We start from the raw sequence: 18,209 nt of genomic DNA on the forward strand, positions 1-18,209 counted from the left end.
GGGGCCCTTTTCGCAAGGGCTAGCAGGTTCCTTCTGGACTTGTAGGGAGCCGCCCCAGGCTAGCTCGATGGCGCAGGGTTTTGCGGTGGGCTTCGACCCACTGGGCCTCAGACAACTCAGCTCGGGCTCTCTGAGCTCCCTCTCCTCCCGCGGCCACCTGGGCAGCGACTCGGGCTCCGCAATGCGATACCTGCTGAAGAAGCAGCAGCGGCTGCTGAACGGGCCCCCCCGCGGAATCCGAGCCTCCTCACCCATGGGCCGCGTCATCCTCATCAACTCCCCCATCGAAGGTGGGGGCGGGGCCCAGCTTAGGCCTGGCGCTAAGGGTGGGGGTAGGGCCAGCTGGGAGGAGGAACTCGAGAGATGGGAGTCTTGGGGCTGTGGGGCATGGAGGGCCCCTGTTTTGCCATAGCTCCCCCTCATCAGCCCTTTCCTCCTGTTCAGGCCAATGCTTTAGGGTTGCAGGACTGTAGAGAGCTCTGAGGTGGGAGATAGGAGTATGGAGGCAGGGACAGGTGTGTGTGATATGCTAGCCCCCAAGCCAAGCAAGTCAGGGTATCCAATTGGCTTCTCCGTCCTATGGACTCTGTCTTTCTCCATTCCCTTTGTGTCTGCCCTGCTGGTTGGGGGGAGCAGGATGGAGAAGGATATACTCCATCAACCAACCCGTTGTGTGACCAGCTCTGTGCTGGGCTGTGAAGAGTCAGTGCCCAGTTGGGGAGACAGAATTAAAGCCTTCAGGTGCAGGGGTGCCTGGCTCAGGTCATGAGACAAACCCCACACTGGGTGTAGAGATTACTTACAATAAGTAAATAAATATATTTTTTAAAGATTTTATTTATTTATGTGAAAGAGAGAGCATGAGAGGGGGAGGGTCAGAGGGAGAAGCAGACTCCCCGCCGAGCAGGGAGCCCGATGTGGGGCTCGATCCCGGGACCCCAGGATCATGACCTGAGCCGAAGGCAGTTGCCCAACCAACTGAGCCACCCAGGCGCCCCTAAATAAATATTTTTTTAAAAAAGGTTTCAGATGCAGAAGAAAGGAAAGAGGTAGAGTAGCAAATGTTCCAAAGAGGGAGGGAAAGAAGGAGGGTTGAGGGTCAGGAAGGGAGCCCCAGGCCTGGGCCCTGAAGGAGGGGGCTACCTGATCTTATATTGTTGTTTAATACTGTTACATTGCACACCTGTTCTATACCAGCCCTGGTTAGGTCCTGCAGGGGCCTGGAGAAAAAGGAGGGTCAATCTTCATCGTCCAGAAACTTACAGTGTAGTAGCGCTTCGAGACAGAGCAATGAGAACAGCTGGTGCTGGGGTGGAGGTATCCCAGACAAGGCTGGAAGTGGAAACCAAGAACACAGGGTGGGGGGGGGCGGAGTGCAATTAGGAGACAGCTTGGCTGCAGTGACAGGTGTGAGGCGACAAAGAGCCAGTGAGCAAGGCAGGACCTTGAGTGCCAGTGGGGGGCGGGGGGAGTGGGCGCCCCCCCTGGGGCTGGGCTTTCTGTGGGCCAGATGCCATAAATATCTCCAGTTCCCATTCTGTTTCTCAGCCAGCAGAACTCCCCTGGCTGGATCCCAGAGTGGACTTTTCAGACCCTGCTCCTCCCCTCTGACCCAGCTGGGCATCTCAGGTCCCCTCCCCAGGCCGCTGGGTTGCTCAGGGAGCAGGCTTTCCTGAACCAGTGGCCCAGCATGCTCACTCCCATCATCTACCATGCTGGGTCTCCCCCCTGGGTGAGCAGCAGGGCACTGCTGAGAGTCACCACTGTCATTCAGGTCATGAAGCAGAAGTCCTCAGAGGAGCTAGGAGACACGGTAGAGGATAGGGAAGGCACTGGGGCATGGCCCTTTTGGGTCCCATTGTATTAAAAGAACTTATACGTCCCCCTCACGCAGCCACAGAGACCATGCCCCAGCTATGATGCGATGGCTCTGTACACGCTCCCTCTGAAGATCCTCTTGCAGAAGAAGTTCCAGGATTGCTCTGTCCTGCTGCTTCGCCCTAGAGCCCTAGTGCAGCCAGGGGAGCAGCATCTCCTAGCAAGGGGAGGCCCAGGGCATGGCTTCCACCAGCTGGCCTCTACCCTGTCTGGGCTGGGAGCCTCTGAGCCCAGAATCTTCCCCTCTGCCTGAGCACAAATATCTCCCCACTTGCCGCATCCTGGAACCTCTCCCCCTTGTTACTATTTAGACCATTCCAGAGGCCTAAAGGAACTGATAAGGGAGACCCAGTGGGGAGGGAGAAACTGGGACCCACATCACCCCCATGACTTCCCACCAGCTCCTGAAACTCAGCTGGTCCCAGAGAAAATGTCTTCTCTTATCCAAACCAGACCTTCCTCCTCACTCTCCTTCATCCATTTATTCTTTTACTTATTCAAAAAATCCTTGCCAGATATCACGTGCTGTGCAACATACTGGAGATATATTGGCAGAAAAGAATTACAAAGTCCCTACCATGACTGAACTTACAATCTAGCTAAAGGAGACAGACAATAAATAATATGTGAGTAAGCCAATAATGAGAAAGGATGGTAAGAATCCTGGAGGTATTAATTTGGATGGTACAATAGAGTAGTGGTTCGCACACGTGGGAATACATCAGAATTGCCTGGCGGCAGCGGGGCTTATAAAAAGACAAGCTGCTGAGTCCCACACCCAGAGCTTCTGATTCAGGACATCTGCAGTGACGCCCAAGAATAACATTTTTTTATAGACTTTTTTTTTTTAAGATTTTATTTTTGAGTAATCTCTACACCCAATGTGGGGCTCAAACTCACAACCCTGAAATCAAGAGTCATATGCTCTACCGACTGAGCCAGCCAGGTGCCCCAAGAATACACTTTTTTCCAAAAAGATTTATTTATTTGAGAGAGAGCAGGGGGAGGGGCAGAGGGAGAGGGACAAGCAGACTCCACGCTGAGCTCAGAGCCCGCTGCAGGACTCCATCCCAGGACCCCAAGATCATGACCTGAGCCGAAATCAAGAGTCAGTTGCTTAACCAACTGAGCCACCCAGGCGCCCCAAGAATACACATTTTTAATAAGTTCCTGAGTGTTGCTGCACGGGTGGTCTGGGGGGCACACTTTGAGAACCACTCTAATAGAGGCCACCTGGGAAGAGGGAAGGGACTTCAGGGAGGGTAGTCCAGGAAGGCTTCTGAGAGAAAGTGGTGTCTGAGCCAGGAGGGACTGCAGATTGGGAGCTGGCTTTATGAAGGTCTGGGCAAGAGTATCACAGATTGAGGGAACACTGAAATGATTAGCCCGTGAGAGGAAAAGGAGAGAGGTCAGTGTGGCCAAAGCTCAGTGAGGCTGGGATGGCGGTGAGAGGCGAAGGGAGAGAGATGGGCAGAGGAAAGCCCACGGAGGGTCTTACTGGGCATAGGGGACTGTGGAGTTCCTTCTAGAAGAAGGAGCAGGCACTGAAGTTTTTAATAAGCAGGCATGATCTACTATAAAAGCTGACTCTGGCCACTGTGTAAAGAATGGCCTAAAGGAGGCAGAATGGAAGTGGAGAGACAGTGAGGAGGCTGTGAGCTTCTGGAGGGGGAGGTTGGTGGCCCGGGGTAGGGCAGTAGAGGTAGAAAATTTCCATCCTCAGAGGCCCCACGCTCCTATGCTCAAAACCCCAGATCGGCATCTCCCTGGCCCAGGGCCCTAGGAAGGCCCCAGGGAAGGACTGAGAAGAAAGAGGCTTGGGGGACAGGAGAGCAACAGACTTGTTGGCTGGGTTGAGATGTGTACAGACAGAATCAGCCAGGAAGCCTCAGGATGTCCCACAACTCTGTCCTGCTCCATCCCTACTCACAGGCTGCCCTTGGAGATTTCTTCCTGAGCTGCTCTGGTCATGCACTGTAACCTGATTGCTCTTAGATCAAACAGAAGTGTGTGTGTGTGTGTGTGAGAGAGAGAGAGAGAGAGAGAGAGAGAGAGAGAGAGAGAGAGAGATTTCTCCCTCTCAAATATCTCTGGAGTAAGCCTTGTCCAAGAAGAAATCTCACCTTCTCACCTGGGACCCAGCTTCTCTCTCCAGTCTTCTTAACTTTTCTAACCAAAGGCCTTCTCAAGGACCCATCTCAGAGCCTTGCTCACTCTCTCCCCTTCCTCATCAGTGCCCTTCCTATCTGCTCCAACCCATTGAAATTCTACCCATCTTGTCCTCCCAAACACCTTCCCTATCAGCTGCAGCTCCTAGGGACCCTGCTTCTCTGACTTTCCCCAGCACTGATGGAGAGGACCACTCTGGGCTCTGGGCATATACTGTAGCAGAGTGGTGTTTTGGGTTTTCTCTCCTCATATAGTCAAGTAGCTCCTAGAGCCCTTACCTCCAGAATCACAGAGTCTAAGAGATAGAAGGGGCCTCAGAGATCCTTCCACAATATCCCAGACAGGGATTTATCAAGTGCCGGCTTGTATGCCACCAAAGATGGGGAACTCACTATGTCTCCCGGAAACCTCATTCCATTGTCCGACGGCTGAAGGTTTTAGAAAGTTTTTCCTTACTAAATTGGCCTCCATCTAACTCCACTATGTGGGCTTGGTTCTGCCCTCTGGGTTACACAGACAAGAACATCTAATGCCTTTCACAGAATAGCTCTTTGACTGTTTGAAGATAGAGCAAGCATACTCCTTTCTGCTCAAGCTGAAGAGCCCAAACTTGCTCAACTATGCCCTATAGAATGGAATCTTGAAACTATTTTCTATCCATCTGACCCTCAGAGTGGCAGGGTTTTTAGGAATTTGTCCTATCCCAGGCCTGTGGGCATGAGAAGCTTAGTAAGTATTAGAAACATACACACACACACACACACACACACACACACACACACACACACACACACACCCCTATATAATAAGGGAAGGAGAACAACATCTTGTAATGTGGAGTGCTGCCCTGCCTGTTCCCATACTCTCTTGCTGACCCATACTCTCAAAATCCCCAACAGGGAACTCAGAAATCGGCTGCCCTTAGGCCATAGGGCCTCAGGTATATGTGCCGAGCAACCTAACCCAAACTGGGAAACCCAGGGGCCTTCTGTGCCCAGAATGGACATGGGAGTCATGCCTGTGTCCCTCCCCACCCCCACCCCCACACAGCCAACAGTGATGAAAGCGACATCATCCATGCTGTCCGGGTGGAGAAGAGCCCAGCCGGGAGACTGGGTTTCAGTGTGCGGGGTGGCTCTGAGCATGGCCTGGGCATCTTCGTCAGCAAGGTGGAGGAGGGGAGCAGTGCAGGTGAGCAGGGCCCCCAGGAGTGGGTGCTGGCTTAGGAGAGGAGCCCCCACCTTGCTGGGGCTCTGGGGGCCTATTATCAACGATGGCAGGCAAGGGTCCTCAGCTTTGGAGGGCCTGATCCAATGGGGAAATGAGGCCCCCTCCCAGGGTAGAGTGGGCTCATGGACAAGTCCCTAGTCTAATAAGGAATACCGAGACCTCACCTGGGGATCCCCAGTCTCGTGGAAGAAGTTTTACCCCAGGGGGCCTTGTGTAGTGGGGAAGGCTTAGCTTTGCCCCGGGGGGCCTTGTCCCAAGGGGCCCATGGCAGCCGGCCCCCTCCCCTGGCGCAGAGCGGGCTGGCCTGTGCGTGGGGGACAAGATCACGGAGGCGAATGGGCTGAGCCTGGAGAGCACCACCATGGGCAGTGCCGTGAAAGTGCTGACGGGCAGCAGCCGCCTGCACATGATGGTGAGGCGCATGGGCCGCGTGCCGGGCATCAAATTCTCCAAGGAGAAGACCACGTGGTGAGAACGCCTGGTCCCGGCCCTGACCTTGCCCCACCCCGTCTACCCCCCCCATCTACCCCTTCTAGCCCACGGCAGGAGACGCTGAGGGCACAGGGCTCTGCATGAGACTCAGCTATGTATGGCTTCTGCTCTCTCTGTCCCCTTGGCGCTGGAAGCACAGCAATCCTAAGACCTGACATTGAAATGAAAGAAGGCCATGTCTCTCTCCCAGCTCTCCTCCCAACTCTATCCCAGACGCCGGCGGCCCTGTCCCCAAAGATGCTGCTCCTGGGAGCCTGGGCATAGTAACAGCACCTCTCCCTCAGGGTTCCTGTGGGGATTCGAAATGGGTCCTGGCCCAATGGAGCCGCTCCATAAAAAGAGGAGATTGGGGTGGTTTCCCAAATTTGATGAAGTCTACATCCCACAGAAGGTCTCAGGACTGGGGAGTCCCCCAAGGCAACCTCCCCTTACCTGTGCAGTTGTCCGAGATGCTGGGAGGAAAGGGGGTGGGTGGTAGTGGACGGGGTGGCAGGGCCCAGACTGACGGCCCCTTGCTGTTGTCCCAGGGTGGATGTGGTGAATCGGCGGCTGGTAGTGGAGAAGTGTAGCTCGACGCCATCCGACAGCGGCTCGGAGGACGGGGTGCGGCGCATCGTCCACCTGTACACCACGTCAGATGACTTCTGTCTGGGCTTCAACATCCGCGGGGGCAAGGAGTTTGGCCTGGGCATCTATGTGTCCAAGTGAGGGCTGGGGCCGGGCGTGCGATGGGGACGGGTCAGCAAGTGAGCCTCAGCCAACTACATGTCCAAAGGAGGGCCTAGGTCAGGGGTGGGGTCTGGAGAGGGGTGGGGGCTCCAGGAGGAGGGTCAAGGAGTTTGGCTGGGGCATCCCTGTATCCGAGGGAAGAGTCTGGTCTAGGGTGAGGGAGGGCAGGCCAGGTGGCCTCTCAGACTGCCTCCTGTCTGACCCCAGAGTGGATCATGGTGGGCTGGCTGAAGAGAATGGCATCAAGGTGGGGGACCAGGTCCTGGCGGCCAACGGTGTCAGGTTCGACGACATCAGCCACAGCCAGGCCGTGGAGGTGCTGAAGGGCCAAACGCACATCATGTTGACTATCAAGGTGGGCAGGACTGTGGGTGTCAGGGAGAGGCCAGACTATAGGAGAAACTTCCCAGACCTCTCTAGAGTTTAATGCCCATTGCCCTACAACTTATGACTTTTCCACAGCCATTTGAGAGGGCAGGCATTGTGCTCATCCCTAGTTCACAGAAGAAAAAACTGAGGCTGAGAGAGGCAGAGTCACTCAGGAACCACGGTCCCTTCCTCGGCTGGCTAGTAGTAGGGCCTGCTTCCAGTCCTGCTGCCCAGACACCCAGGGCAGTGCCCCTTCGGATGAGTGACAGAGGCCCAGGGTTGAAAGGAGAAAACGTCCCGCCCTGAGGGTGGGGCGGTAGCTGCGGCTTTGGGCAGGACCTGGGCACAGGGCAAGGGCGGCTAGGCTGAGGCCAGAGATCGGATTTCAGGGGAGGCACCTGCATTCATGATTCATGTGGGTCTCACACTTGCCTGAGGATCAGGTCCTTCTCACTCTGGCTGCAGGGGAGGTGACGGCTCGCTCTCCGCTAGGACCCACTCCCGGCCCCGGCTCCGCTCTCCTCCCTTCCCAACCCTTCACCCCCCTCGTCCTTCAGGGCCTCCTCCACCATTCCCCTGCTTCTGCCCCCTTGATTTCCCATCCCATAATCCCCCCATCCCGTTTCTCCCTTTCCTTCCTCTCGCATGACCCCGAACACCCCTCCTCTCTCCCACTCTGCCCCTCGTTCATTCATTCAACATTTTTGAGTATGTCCTACGTGACAATGCCTATGCCGGGTGCTGGGGCTACAAGACAGATGAGGTGTCTGCTCCGGGGTGGGGGTGGGGGGGAGACAGACAAACAGGGTGCACGCTGACTGACAAACGCCGTAAGGAAATTAACAGAGAGTTGGGAGGGGTAATTTAGGAAGGCCCTTTTAGCCCCGGGGGTCGGGGCAGGTCTCCCTGGGGAGGTGACACCTGAAGAGGGAGAAGGAGCTAGCCAGGAGGTGAGTGGAAGGAAGAGAATCCAGACAGAAGGAGCAGCAAGTGCAAGGCCCTGAGGTGTAGAGGAATTTGGCAAGTTCCGACATAAAGCGGCCCATTTGTCTCGAGCGTGATGAACTTGGAGGAGAGAGATGGGGTTGAAAAGTTTACTCTTGTCCCGTCCCTCCCCCTTCTCACCTACTCCCCCCCCCACCCTCCTGTGCCCGCCACACTCTTCCCAGGAGACTGGCCGGTACCCTGCCTACAAAGAGATGGTTTCTGAGTACTGCTGGCTGGACCGATGTAAGTGGCTCAGGCCCCTGCATTGGAGGGAAAGGGCTGAGGCCCGAGGGTGCGTGGGAGCCTCTGAGGAATAATGGGGCAGGAGAGGCAACACCTGCTTGGGACTTCCCCACCGCCCAGAGCAATTTCCCCTCTGAGAAGCTGCAGGTTCAGTTCCCAGCTCCCCTTGGCTCTGGAGTCCCGGGGTCGGGAGGCAGGGCGGTGAGTGGAGGAGAAGTGACTTGCCTAAGGTCTCTCAACAAGTCAGTGGCAGGACTGCTGAGCAGCTGGTTCCCCAGAGCCCCCCGCTTCCAGCCTTGGCTGCTAGCTGACACTCACCCACCCCCACACCCAAGGTGGTGTGCGACCCTGGCAGGGCCCTGAAGCCAGTGGCCTTCCCCTGAGATGCCCCTGCCTTCCCCACTGCCTGCAGTGAGCAACGGGGCACTGCGGCAGCTGTCCCCCGCCTCGGAGAGCAGCTCGAGCGGCTCCTCCTATGCCTCCAGCGCCCCCTGCAGCTCGGCCGAGGGCTCCCTGCCCTCCCAGCGCCTAGACGTCGGCCTGGGGCCTGAGGAGCCGTGCAGTCAGGGTCCAGGCTGGGGGCGGGCGGACACAGCCATGCAGACGGAGCCGGACGTGGGCGGCCGCGTGGAGACCTGGTGCAGCGTGAGGCCCACCGTCATCCTCAGGGACACAGCCATCCGCTCCGACGGCCCCCGGCCTGCCCGCCGCCTGGATTCTGTGCTCTCCGAGTCCCCTAAGACTGCTCTGCTGCTGGCCCTGAGCCGACCCCGGCCCCCCATCACGAGGTCCCAGAGCCACCTGACCTTGTGGGGTATGTAGGGAAGGGGCGGCCGATGTTCTCTCCAAAGCTCCGGGTCCAACACCTGCCTCACGCCCAGTCCTGGGCCCCAAACCTCCCTTGGCTCTAGGCCTTGACTCGGCCTCCGTTCCAGCCCCATAATGCACTCAGACGCTGCTCTGGGCCCCATTTTAAACTGGCCCTGGGCCCCAAACCTACCCTCAGATCCAGTCCCAGCTCCTGTCGGCTTTGGGCCCCACACCAGCCCTAATCCATCCCCACCACCCTACACACACACACAGACACACACACCCCGGCCCTCTTGGAGGGTCCTCACCGAGCTGGCGCTGTGGGCGGGGGAGAGGTGGAAAGTCAAAGGAAGAAGCCCACCTATCTCCACCCCCACCTCCCCACAAGGCTAGAGGTCCTATCTGCCCCTTACTGGCCCTCCTCTCTGGCCCTCCTGACACCCCTCTCCCCCTCGGCCTTCCCTTTGCCAACTGCTCTAACCCCCCGGGTGCTCCCTCATGTCTGCAGAGGAGAAGAAGCAGCGGAAGAAGGAGAAGTTGGGGTCCTCCAGGGAAAAGGGGGCCCTGCAGCGCTCCAAGACACTGATGAACCTCTTCTTCAAGGGCGGGCGGCAGGGGTGGCTGGCAGGGCACGGGCACAGAGAGGCCTGGACGCTGGACGGAGGGAGCCCAGCCAAGCCCTGCCCTCGCCTAGACGTGGAGAAAGGTAAGCACCGGCCAATGAGACAGGGAGGAAGGAGGTACAGCCCACTTTGGCATCCAGCGGCTCTGGGTTTAAATCCCACACTGCCTTTTACTGGCTGGGAGGAACCACTTGCCCCCATAAGCCTGTTTCCTCGTGAGTAAAGTGAGAGTAATGATACCTGTTTCTTTAGGAATGGTGAGGAATAAGGAGCCTGGGTGGGTGGCTCAGTTGGTTAAGCGACTGCCTTCGGCTCAGGTCATGATCCTGGAGTCCCGGGATCGAGTCCCGCATCGGGCTCCCTGCTCAGCGGGGAGTCTGCTCCTCCCTCTGACTCCCCCCTCTTGTGCTCTCTCTATCTATCTCATTCTCTCTCTCAAATAAATGAATAAAATCTTTAAAAAAAAAAAAAGGAATGGTGAGGAATAAGTGAATGGATGTATGTAAATCACTTAAGGACATTGGCATACAGAAGGTACTCAGAAAATGTAGTGGTCATCGTTAAAGTGTCTCATACCCCACTTTACAGAAAGGAAAACTGATAGAGCCACAGCCTAGCAAGGAAGTTGAAGGGCTTGGGTCAGATCTCTGTGCTGGTGCTGAGGTGGGTAGGGCACTCCTCTCCTGGAACATTTGGCTTCACCTCCCCTGGCCAGAGCTCCACAGGCCCTACGCAGTTCTAGCACCATCCCTGAGTAAGGCCAGTTCTAGATCAGGGCCCAAGCAGAAAGGCCTGGGCAGGCTTCACTTATGTCAGGGGCTTCCTATGGACCCTCAGAGAGGCCTCTCGTCTCTCAGGTGAGGCTCCAAGACTGGACCAAGAGTGGATGAGTTAAGACTCTCAGGGTTGCACGTAACAGAAACCCAATTCAAATTAGCTTTAAAAAACACTCCTTGGCTCAGCTACTGATTTGAGTGTGTCTAAAGGTTTGAACAATCTCATCAGACACCTGCCCCCTTCGTCTTTAGTTTCCCTTTCCCCTGGGTTGGCTTCATTATCATGCAGGCTTTGCCCACCCAGAGGGAAGATGGCCCCTCTCGCTTAGCAACCCAGGGACAGGAGAGCTTCTTCAAGAGTTCCAGCTGAAGTTCCAGGCTCTCACTGGCCCAGCTGGGTCACATGCCCAACAGATGGCTGTGCCCGGGAAAGGCCAGTGGTGCCTTCCTGGGCCAGCCTGGGTCATGGGCCCACTCTGGAGCCCATGGACTGAGAATGGAGAGCCCCAGGTGAAATTGGGGTGCTGTTTGCAGGGGGAGAGGGGATGTTGGGTAGGCAAAAATGACCAGAGGATGAGGAGCTTGACCCTGCCCCTTCTGGGGGGCCAAGGTGAGAGTCCCATGGGAGAGACAATCTCTTCAGCTTAGGCCAGGTCAGCCCCATTTCCTCAACCCACCTCTTTTTTCCACAGGCCCCAGGGCCCTGCTCTCACCTGATGCTCATTCTATCCCTCTGGCCACTCCTCTCTCTCCTCCAAAGGCTCCTCTTTTTTTCTCTGTCCCCTGAAGGTAGGTGTTCCCCCAAGCTTCGTTCTTGGGGTTCCTCCCTCCATATGTTTGCTTCTAAATGAATCTCCCCAAGCAGAACTCACACTGCACCCTCTCTTGATCCAAAACCTTCACTGGCTCCCCACTGCCTATGAATGAAGTCCCTAGTTGGGCATGGCCTTACAAGACCTTCGTGGCCTGGCCTCTTGCCTCTCCATTCCACCTCCCTCCAGCCTAAACTCTTCATTCCAGCTAGTGATCCAGCCATCCCTGAGCCCTCCCAAGCCCCATGTTCAGACTGGGAGCCAGGGCCTGCAGCTGAGCCTTTCTTCTTCATAGCAGGGGCAGTGGGGCCTGTGCAGAAGTTTGTCACCTGGAGACTGAGACGCGGTAATTCATGCATCTCTTTAGCAAGGCCTGGTTGACAGCAGAGCTGCAGATGGGGTGCATGTTGAGGGGCAGCTAAGGGTCTTTGGGCTAAACTCAGTTGGGGTCATGCATGGGGGATTGGGTGCAAATTGGGGGCAGGGAAAAGAATTGGACTAAGCTTACCAGGAGAGACAGGGCTGCAGACAGATACTGGGGCGCATTTTTGAGGACTGGGTACTCAATGGGGCTCCCAAAGACAGATTTTGGGGAGGTGAGGGAGCCTGTGCCAGGACCCCATTGAGTACTATGACAGTGAATGTTTGGGGGGCCCAGGGGGCCCTGGGCTAGGACACCATTAAGGAACAGCCCAGTATAGGGGGTCTGTGTTGGGGGCCAAAGGGTCTGGATTGGAGTTTCCTTGTTGGGCAGATTGCTATGGGAGATGTTGGTGGGGAGATTCTGGGTTAGGCTGGGATTCTGTCAGTGGCACCTAGGCCTCTCAGCTGACCTGTTCTGGGGTCTGACCCCATTGAGAGAAGCCCCTGCCTCCTCCCCTGATGGCTCCTGGCTCCTTCATCATATGCCTTTGCTCCTTCCCTGCAGAGCGGGAGAGGGGCCCGACCCTGCTCTCTGCTAGGTCCAGGAGCCCCTCCAGCCAGCTGCCCAACATGGATGAGCAGGTGCAAGCCTGGGAGAGCCAACGGCCCCTTATTCAGGACTTGGCCCGACGGCTGCTGACTGACGACGAGGTGCTGGCAGTCACCCGTCACTGCTCCCGGGTGAGCTTCCAGCCTGCCCCAACTCCAGCACGTTGTCACCCAGTCACCCAGCCCCTCATTCATTCAGGCCACTGTCTCTGGTCAGTATCTGGGCTTGAGGCCCTGAGGCCAGAGGTTGGGAAAAGCGGAAGTCACTCCTGTTCCTGTCACACACACACACACACACTGAGCTCACAGACAGGAGAGGGACATACAATAACTAGAACCTAAACACCCATAGCGGCAAATTGTGTGAAATGCTGTGAAAGAAAAGAATAGGAGAAAATAACCCAAGAGGTACAAATTAGGTGGTGTGGTCTAGGAGGGCCTCCTTGAGGAGATGATGTTTCAGCTAAGGAGAGAAGGAGCCGGACAGGTGATGAGTGGGGCCACATGAGTCTCTGCGGTCACTGCCTGAGCTCTCCTCTAAACCCCAGCCTTCTCCCCTGACCCCCTGAGTCAGCCCCCAGGCCCGGCCTCATGCCAGGCCCCTTCCCCTGTTACCTGAGTAAGTAATCCTTTGTCAGCCCCCACACCCCCCAAGCCTCCCCCAATGTCTGCACTGTTGTTCTGTTTCCTTCTACTTCAAACAGGAAGTAGGGCTCCAGGGTGGGGCACAAGTTAGATGTGAGGGAGTCCTTGTGGCCTGGATGTTGGGGAGGTTGTGGGAGGCACAGGTCTGGGGTCTGATCCTCCAGGGGGGTGGGAAGGCCCTCTGCTCTCCTCCCGCCTCAGAGCCCCCAGGGTTCCTGTGCTGGGGTCCCCGTGGGGTGCTGGCGTCACTGCACATGTGAGCTCGCATGCAAGGACAAGCTGAGGGGCTCCAGGAAGTCGTTTGTGATCCCCCCATGCCCTCAGCCTGGTCGGGGTGGGGCTGTGTTGTTTGTGTGATGTGTACATTTGTGTGTCTGTGGGGTGCATAGGTTTGTGTCATCTGTGTGATCAACCTGTGTGTGTCTACATAAGGCATGTGTGTATCACCTGGAGACTGAGGCACAGTGATTCATGCATCCCTTTACCAAGGCCTGGTTGACAGCAGAGCTGCAGATGGGGTGCATGTTGGGGGGCAGCTAAGGGCCTTTGGGCTAAACTCTGTGTCATCATGCTCAACTCTGAGTGCTAAGTGGGGTCCCCGTGAGCTTGCAACTCTAGGCTCTGGCCATTAGGTGGCGCGCTGTGCCCGTTTCTTGGGTCGGCTCCTTTTCCATCAGCCCTCTGTTCCTCCCACCCTGTCCAAGCCGGGACCACCTGGGACGGCACCCCCACAAAACCTGCATACCGGCCAATCCTGACCCCCACCTCACCCGCACCAAGAGATCACACCCTCTGTGGTGGAGCTCTGGCCGGGATGATTGGTAAATCTCCCCTAGTGACTCAGATGTGTGGCCTCAAATCCCAGGCCTCCCTTCCCTCTCCTCTGAGCCATCTCTCCACCGCCACGAGACCAGGCTTTAGAAAGCCCCCCTTGGATCACTTTACACTCCTCAAGCCCTCGTGCAATCTCTTACCTTTGGCGGAACAGAGTACAAGTTTCTTATGCTCACATTCAAGGCCTTCCCTGCTTTGACTCCCCCAGCCACTAACCTCAGCTCTCCCGTAGTCGCCACATCACCACATGGTCATTTTCTGCTGGTCACTGCCCAGGGTTATACAGGCGATGAGCCGCACAACTCTGGGGCACCACTCACACTGGAGTCCCCACCTATGCAGCCTACATGGAGGCCCTTCTTGTACCCCACGGTCAAGCTGAACTTCTGTCTACCCACTATCCCACCCCACCCCTGGAGCACTTTCCTCCCAATATTCATGCTGTTGACTGCATTTATGCCTAAGAGTAAATGTAAACGAAACAAACATACCAAGAGGGGTCAGTGTAAATGTCGCCGCCTCCAAGAAGCTGATTCCGGTCTTCGCGCGCTCCTCTGAGACTCCCTCTGTCCCGCTGCCGGGGGTTTGTCATTCCCTGGGGCACGTGGCTCTCTCTGCCCCTCGTTTCCCACTAGACTGACTTCTGAAGGATCTGGAACAGGGTCTTCTTCATTGTGCCCCCACTGCCCAGTACAGGGCGTGGCACTTAGTAGGTGCTACATGCGGGTTTGCAGCCTTGAAATGTGTACATATGCGACTAATTCTGTGCAATTATAGATCTCTCGCTCCAGACAGAAGGGGGTGTATTTTGGACACGTGTGTGTGTGTGTGTGCGTCCCTGTAACTGTGTGTGGTTTAGGGCCTCATAGTTTATATTTTATTTCCCGATATTTACGAATGTCTCACTCTGGCCACCAGAGCTTGCTGTGTCTCTGTGTCTATTCCTGTCCAGGATGGGGTGTGTGTGTTTGTGTGTGTGTGTGTGTGTGTGTGTGTGTGTGTGTGTGTGTGTGTGTGTATCCCTGAATCACCATGTGATTGTATGTATCTCCATTTCACCACCAGGGGTCGGTGTGCTATCCAAATAGGGTGGCTCCCAGTGTTCAGTTTACCAGTTTGTCGGCGTGGGTGGGGTGTGGCTGGTGGCATCTGGGCAGTGCCAGGCAGAAGGGCCTCCATGCCCCTGGGGACTGACTGGAGAGGTTTCTGTCGAGCCACCCCTTCCCCAAAGTCCCCCATTCCAGCGCTGAACAAAGCCTAATTGGTAGGTCTCTGTGCAGACATATGCTGGGCCCGCCAGGCCCACAGCCTAGCGTTTGGCTCCAATTCCTTCCTTCTGCCTGGGAGGTGGGGGCGGGGAGGAAAGTCGGCTCCCTGCACACCCTTTTCCGGCACCAGAGCACGCAAGAGCCAGACTTCTCAGGTTCCAATCCCTCTTCACACTTCCTTATCTGTGTGGCCTTGGCCAAAGTCCTTCTCTCTGAGCCTCAGTTTCCTCATTTGTAAAACGAGAATAATGCACGTCATCGCTCAGGGTTGCTAAACGAGAGACCATCCGTAAAAGGCTTACAGACGCTGCTACCGGGCTGTTACAGGTCTGTTACGAAAACTGCAGGCTTTCCCCTAGTCACTAACTTCCACCCATCCCGGGGACAGCCTGGGGATGCGGAGAAGCTTTCCTAAACGTGGTGTTTGCGGGCAACCGCACATGCCCAAGCAGCCCCCCGCCCCCAGCTCTGGATGTCCTCGCCGCTGTGTGACCCGTGGCGCCTCTCTCCGCAGTATGTGCACGAGGGCGGCGTGGAGGACCTCGTCAGGCCCCTGCTGGCCATTCTGGACAGGCCCGCGAAGCTGCTGCTACTGAGGGACATCAGGTGGGGTGGGGGCTGTGGGGAGGGCTTGGGGGGCAGAAAGGGGACCTCTGAGAACTCCTCCCCACTGTCACCCCCAGAACTGTTCCCCTGCCCACCCCCTATCTCTCGCCCTCCCCCAGGAGCGTGGTGGCCCCCACCGACCTCGGCCGCTTCGACAGCATGGTGACGCCCGTGGAGCTGGAGGCTTTTGAGGCCCTTAAGAGCCGGGCAGGTCAGCAGCTGGGGGTAGGACTGTGTAGATCCTGAGCCCCAGGTGGGGATGGGAATGGGGCCTCCCGGGGGAGAGGGGGCAGAGATGGCCTTCAGCTGGGTCCATCAGGGAGCCCGGCAGGGGCCCCGCCTCTGACGGGATCTCCTCTCCCAGTAGTACGGCCTCCTGCCTTGCGACCAGCCCGGCAGGACACACCACCCAAGCGTCACCTCGTCACACCTGTGCCTGGTCAGTCAGAGTCCCGGAGCCGGGGGAGGGGCCACACTGGGGAAGGGAGAACGGGCCCTCCGTCCCTGCCCCCCACACAGGGTGTCATGGCTTCAGAAGGCCGGCTGGTTCCCTGAAGGAAATCCTTGTCCACCGGAGCCACGTTTATCACATCCACTCACCAGTCGTAGTATCATTTACTCAATAATTGGTTTTTAAACCCACTCACTTTTTAAATCTACTCTCATTCTATGCAATAATCTCTGAGAAATTACCAGTTTGGTGTGCGAGTCATATTTTTACTAAGACACGTATTGCCATAGAAATCTTTAAAGTTCTGTGTCACCTTGGAACCCAGGTAGAGTCGCTCACGGCGGGTACAGCCGCCAGAGGGCCTGAGCAAACCCAAGCTTGGGTCTCATGGGCCCTGCACCGACAAAGGCAACGACTGGTGAGGAGGGGCAGCCTGACCTTGGCCCCCTTCCCCAGACAGACGTGGAGGTTTCTACCTGCTGCCTGTGAATGGCTTCTCAGAGGAGGAAGACGATGGGGAGCTGAGGGAGCGGCTGGGGGGCCTCCAGCTCTCCCTGGGTGCCTCTGCTCCCCTCCACCCTCATAAAGGGATCCCCCCTCTCCAAGACGTGCCAGTAGACGCCTTTGCCCCACACCGAAGCTCCTGCACACCCCCTCCCCAGCCACCCCCTGTCACTCCCCGGCCCCCAAGGCCTAACTGGCTGCTGACAGAACCCCTGACCCCAGAGGACCCTCGGCAGGGTCAGAGCCAGAGCCAGAGCCAGAGCCAGAGCCAGGGCCCTGCCCAGAGCCACAGCTACAGCCGGGGTCGAGGCAAGTCCCCCGGACGCAGGCGCTCCCCATCCCCAGCGCCTGTCCCCACCCCCAGCATGGCCAATGGGCGCTACCACAAGCCTCGGAAGGCCAGGCCCCCTCTGCCACGACCTGTGGATGAGCAGGCAGCCAAGGCGGGGGGCCGTGAAGGCCCCTCCGAGAATGGAACTGGCGGGACAGCCAGGGAGGCAGCCAAGAAGGCCCCTGGCGGGGAGCTGAGGACAGTCACGCTGTCCAAGATGAAGCAGTCCTTGGGTGAGTGCAGGTGGGACTAGGCCTGGCAGGTGGGGCTCTTGGGTGTGGGTGAGGTTTCTGGGCTTGGTTTTGGGGTACAACTAGGGGGCTTGGGCTTAGGAAAAGATTTGGATATGGGGGTCTGTTTGGGAGGTTCTAGATTGGAGGGGGTGGGAACTAGAGGATTTTTGGAGTCGAGGACCGAGTAGGAACAGAATCTGGGGTTTTGGGAGAAGTCGGGGCCTGGACTTGGTGTTGGGGTGCTGGGTTTCTTCTGGGAGCTCTGGGTTGAGGGGTGTGGCTGCATGCTCATCCAGTGCTTTTCTCTCACTAGGCATCAGCATTTCTGGGGGCATTGAGTCCAAGGTGCAGCCCATGGTGAAGATAGAAAAGATCTTTCCTGGGGGGGCTGCCTTCCTCAGTGGGGCCCTGCAGGTGGGTGAAGAGTACCCAAGCCCACTCCCGAGGTCCAGAGCTGAATTCTGGTGGGGGTGGGGCCGGAACATGCTCATCTTCCAGCCAGACAGGTTTAGACCAGGTCCTGGGAGGAGGCTTGGGTGCTGGGGGGTCAGGCCTGCAAGATGAACAAGGTTAGGGAGAAATTTGCCCCTCATGCAGCCTGGGCCTGAGGGTGGCCCATCATGTTCCACCCCCTAGCCCCGAGGGACAAAGGGCCATTGTCTGTGCCTCACCCTGCCCCCCACAGCTCCAGGCACAAAAGTCCCATTGTCCATCCCCTCCACCCAGATGAGGAGGAGCGTCCTAGGTGGTGGAGGTGAGAGGTTGGGTGGTGGGAGGACCTGAGAAGGGAGGGCTGTGATTTTCCCACCCCCATCCCAGGCTGGCTTCGAGCTCGTGGCAGTGGATGGAGAGAGCCTGGAGCAGGTGACCCACCAGCGAGCAGTAGATACCATCCGCCGAGCCTATCGAAACAAGGCTCGGGAGCCCATGGAGCTTGTGGTCAGGGTCCCCGGGACCAGTCCACTACCCTTACCCCCTGACTTGTCAGCCCCCACCAATCAGCGCCTTCCTGCTGACCACTCCTCTGCCCGCTGACCCCTTGATGGTACTCCTTCCCTCCCACTGCCTCCCAGAACCTCCCATTAATGTTCTGCCCACCAATATCCAGACTCCTCCCACCCACGCCAGGCTCCTCCATCAGACCGACAGCCCAGTCCCTTCTCTAGCCCTCCAGACCCCTGATACTAACCCCAGACTCTCCTCACCTATGCTATGACTCTTCCCACTGACTTCAGATCCTCCCACTG

The 18,209-nt window shown here is 57.2% G+C and overlaps 1 protein-coding gene across 1 annotated transcript; it reads left to right on the forward strand.

The window, feature by feature from the left end:
* Positions 1 to 67: 67 nt before the first annotated feature.
* Positions 68 to 17,997, forward strand: PDZD7 (PDZ domain containing 7). The gene is made up of 17 exons (XM_088019882.1): positions 68 to 290; positions 5,098 to 5,238; positions 5,571 to 5,745; positions 6,297 to 6,473; positions 6,706 to 6,853; positions 8,037 to 8,097; positions 8,510 to 8,911; positions 9,416 to 9,613; positions 11,036 to 11,095; positions 11,414 to 11,464; positions 12,047 to 12,222; positions 15,352 to 15,443; positions 15,563 to 15,654; positions 15,811 to 15,882; positions 16,351 to 16,962; positions 17,276 to 17,376; positions 17,782 to 17,997. The coding sequence occupies exons 1-17, from the start codon at positions 68 to 70 to the stop codon at positions 17,995 to 17,997; spliced, it is 2,997 nt and encodes a 998-aa protein (XP_087876008.1).
* The last annotated feature ends 212 nt before the right edge of the window (positions 17,998 to 18,209 follow it).

This window comes from Eumetopias jubatus, unplaced genomic scaffold (genome assembly GCF_037043125.1).
Source record: "Eumetopias jubatus isolate StellerSeaLion01/CBP00866 unplaced genomic scaffold, mEumJub1_p1.0 scaffold_17, whole genome shotgun sequence".
Classification (NCBI taxonomy): domain Eukaryota; kingdom Metazoa; phylum Chordata; class Mammalia; order Carnivora; family Otariidae; genus Eumetopias; species Eumetopias jubatus.

Excerpts from the sequence above, each read along its gene's own strand:
- PDZD7 (XM_088019882.1), top strand. The coding sequence starts at position 68 with ATGGCGCAGGGTTTTGCGGTGGGCTTCGACCCACTGGGCCTCAGACAA. Across the intron at positions 15,444-15,562 it reads CTGCTACTGAGGGACATCAG|GAGCGTGGTGGCCCCCACCG; the intron begins GTGGGGTGGGGG and ends GCCCTCCCCCAG. Across the intron at positions 17,377-17,781 it reads TCCTCAGTGGGGCCCTGCAG|GCTGGCTTCGAGCTCGTGGC; the intron begins GTGGGTGAAGAG and ends CCCCCATCCCAG.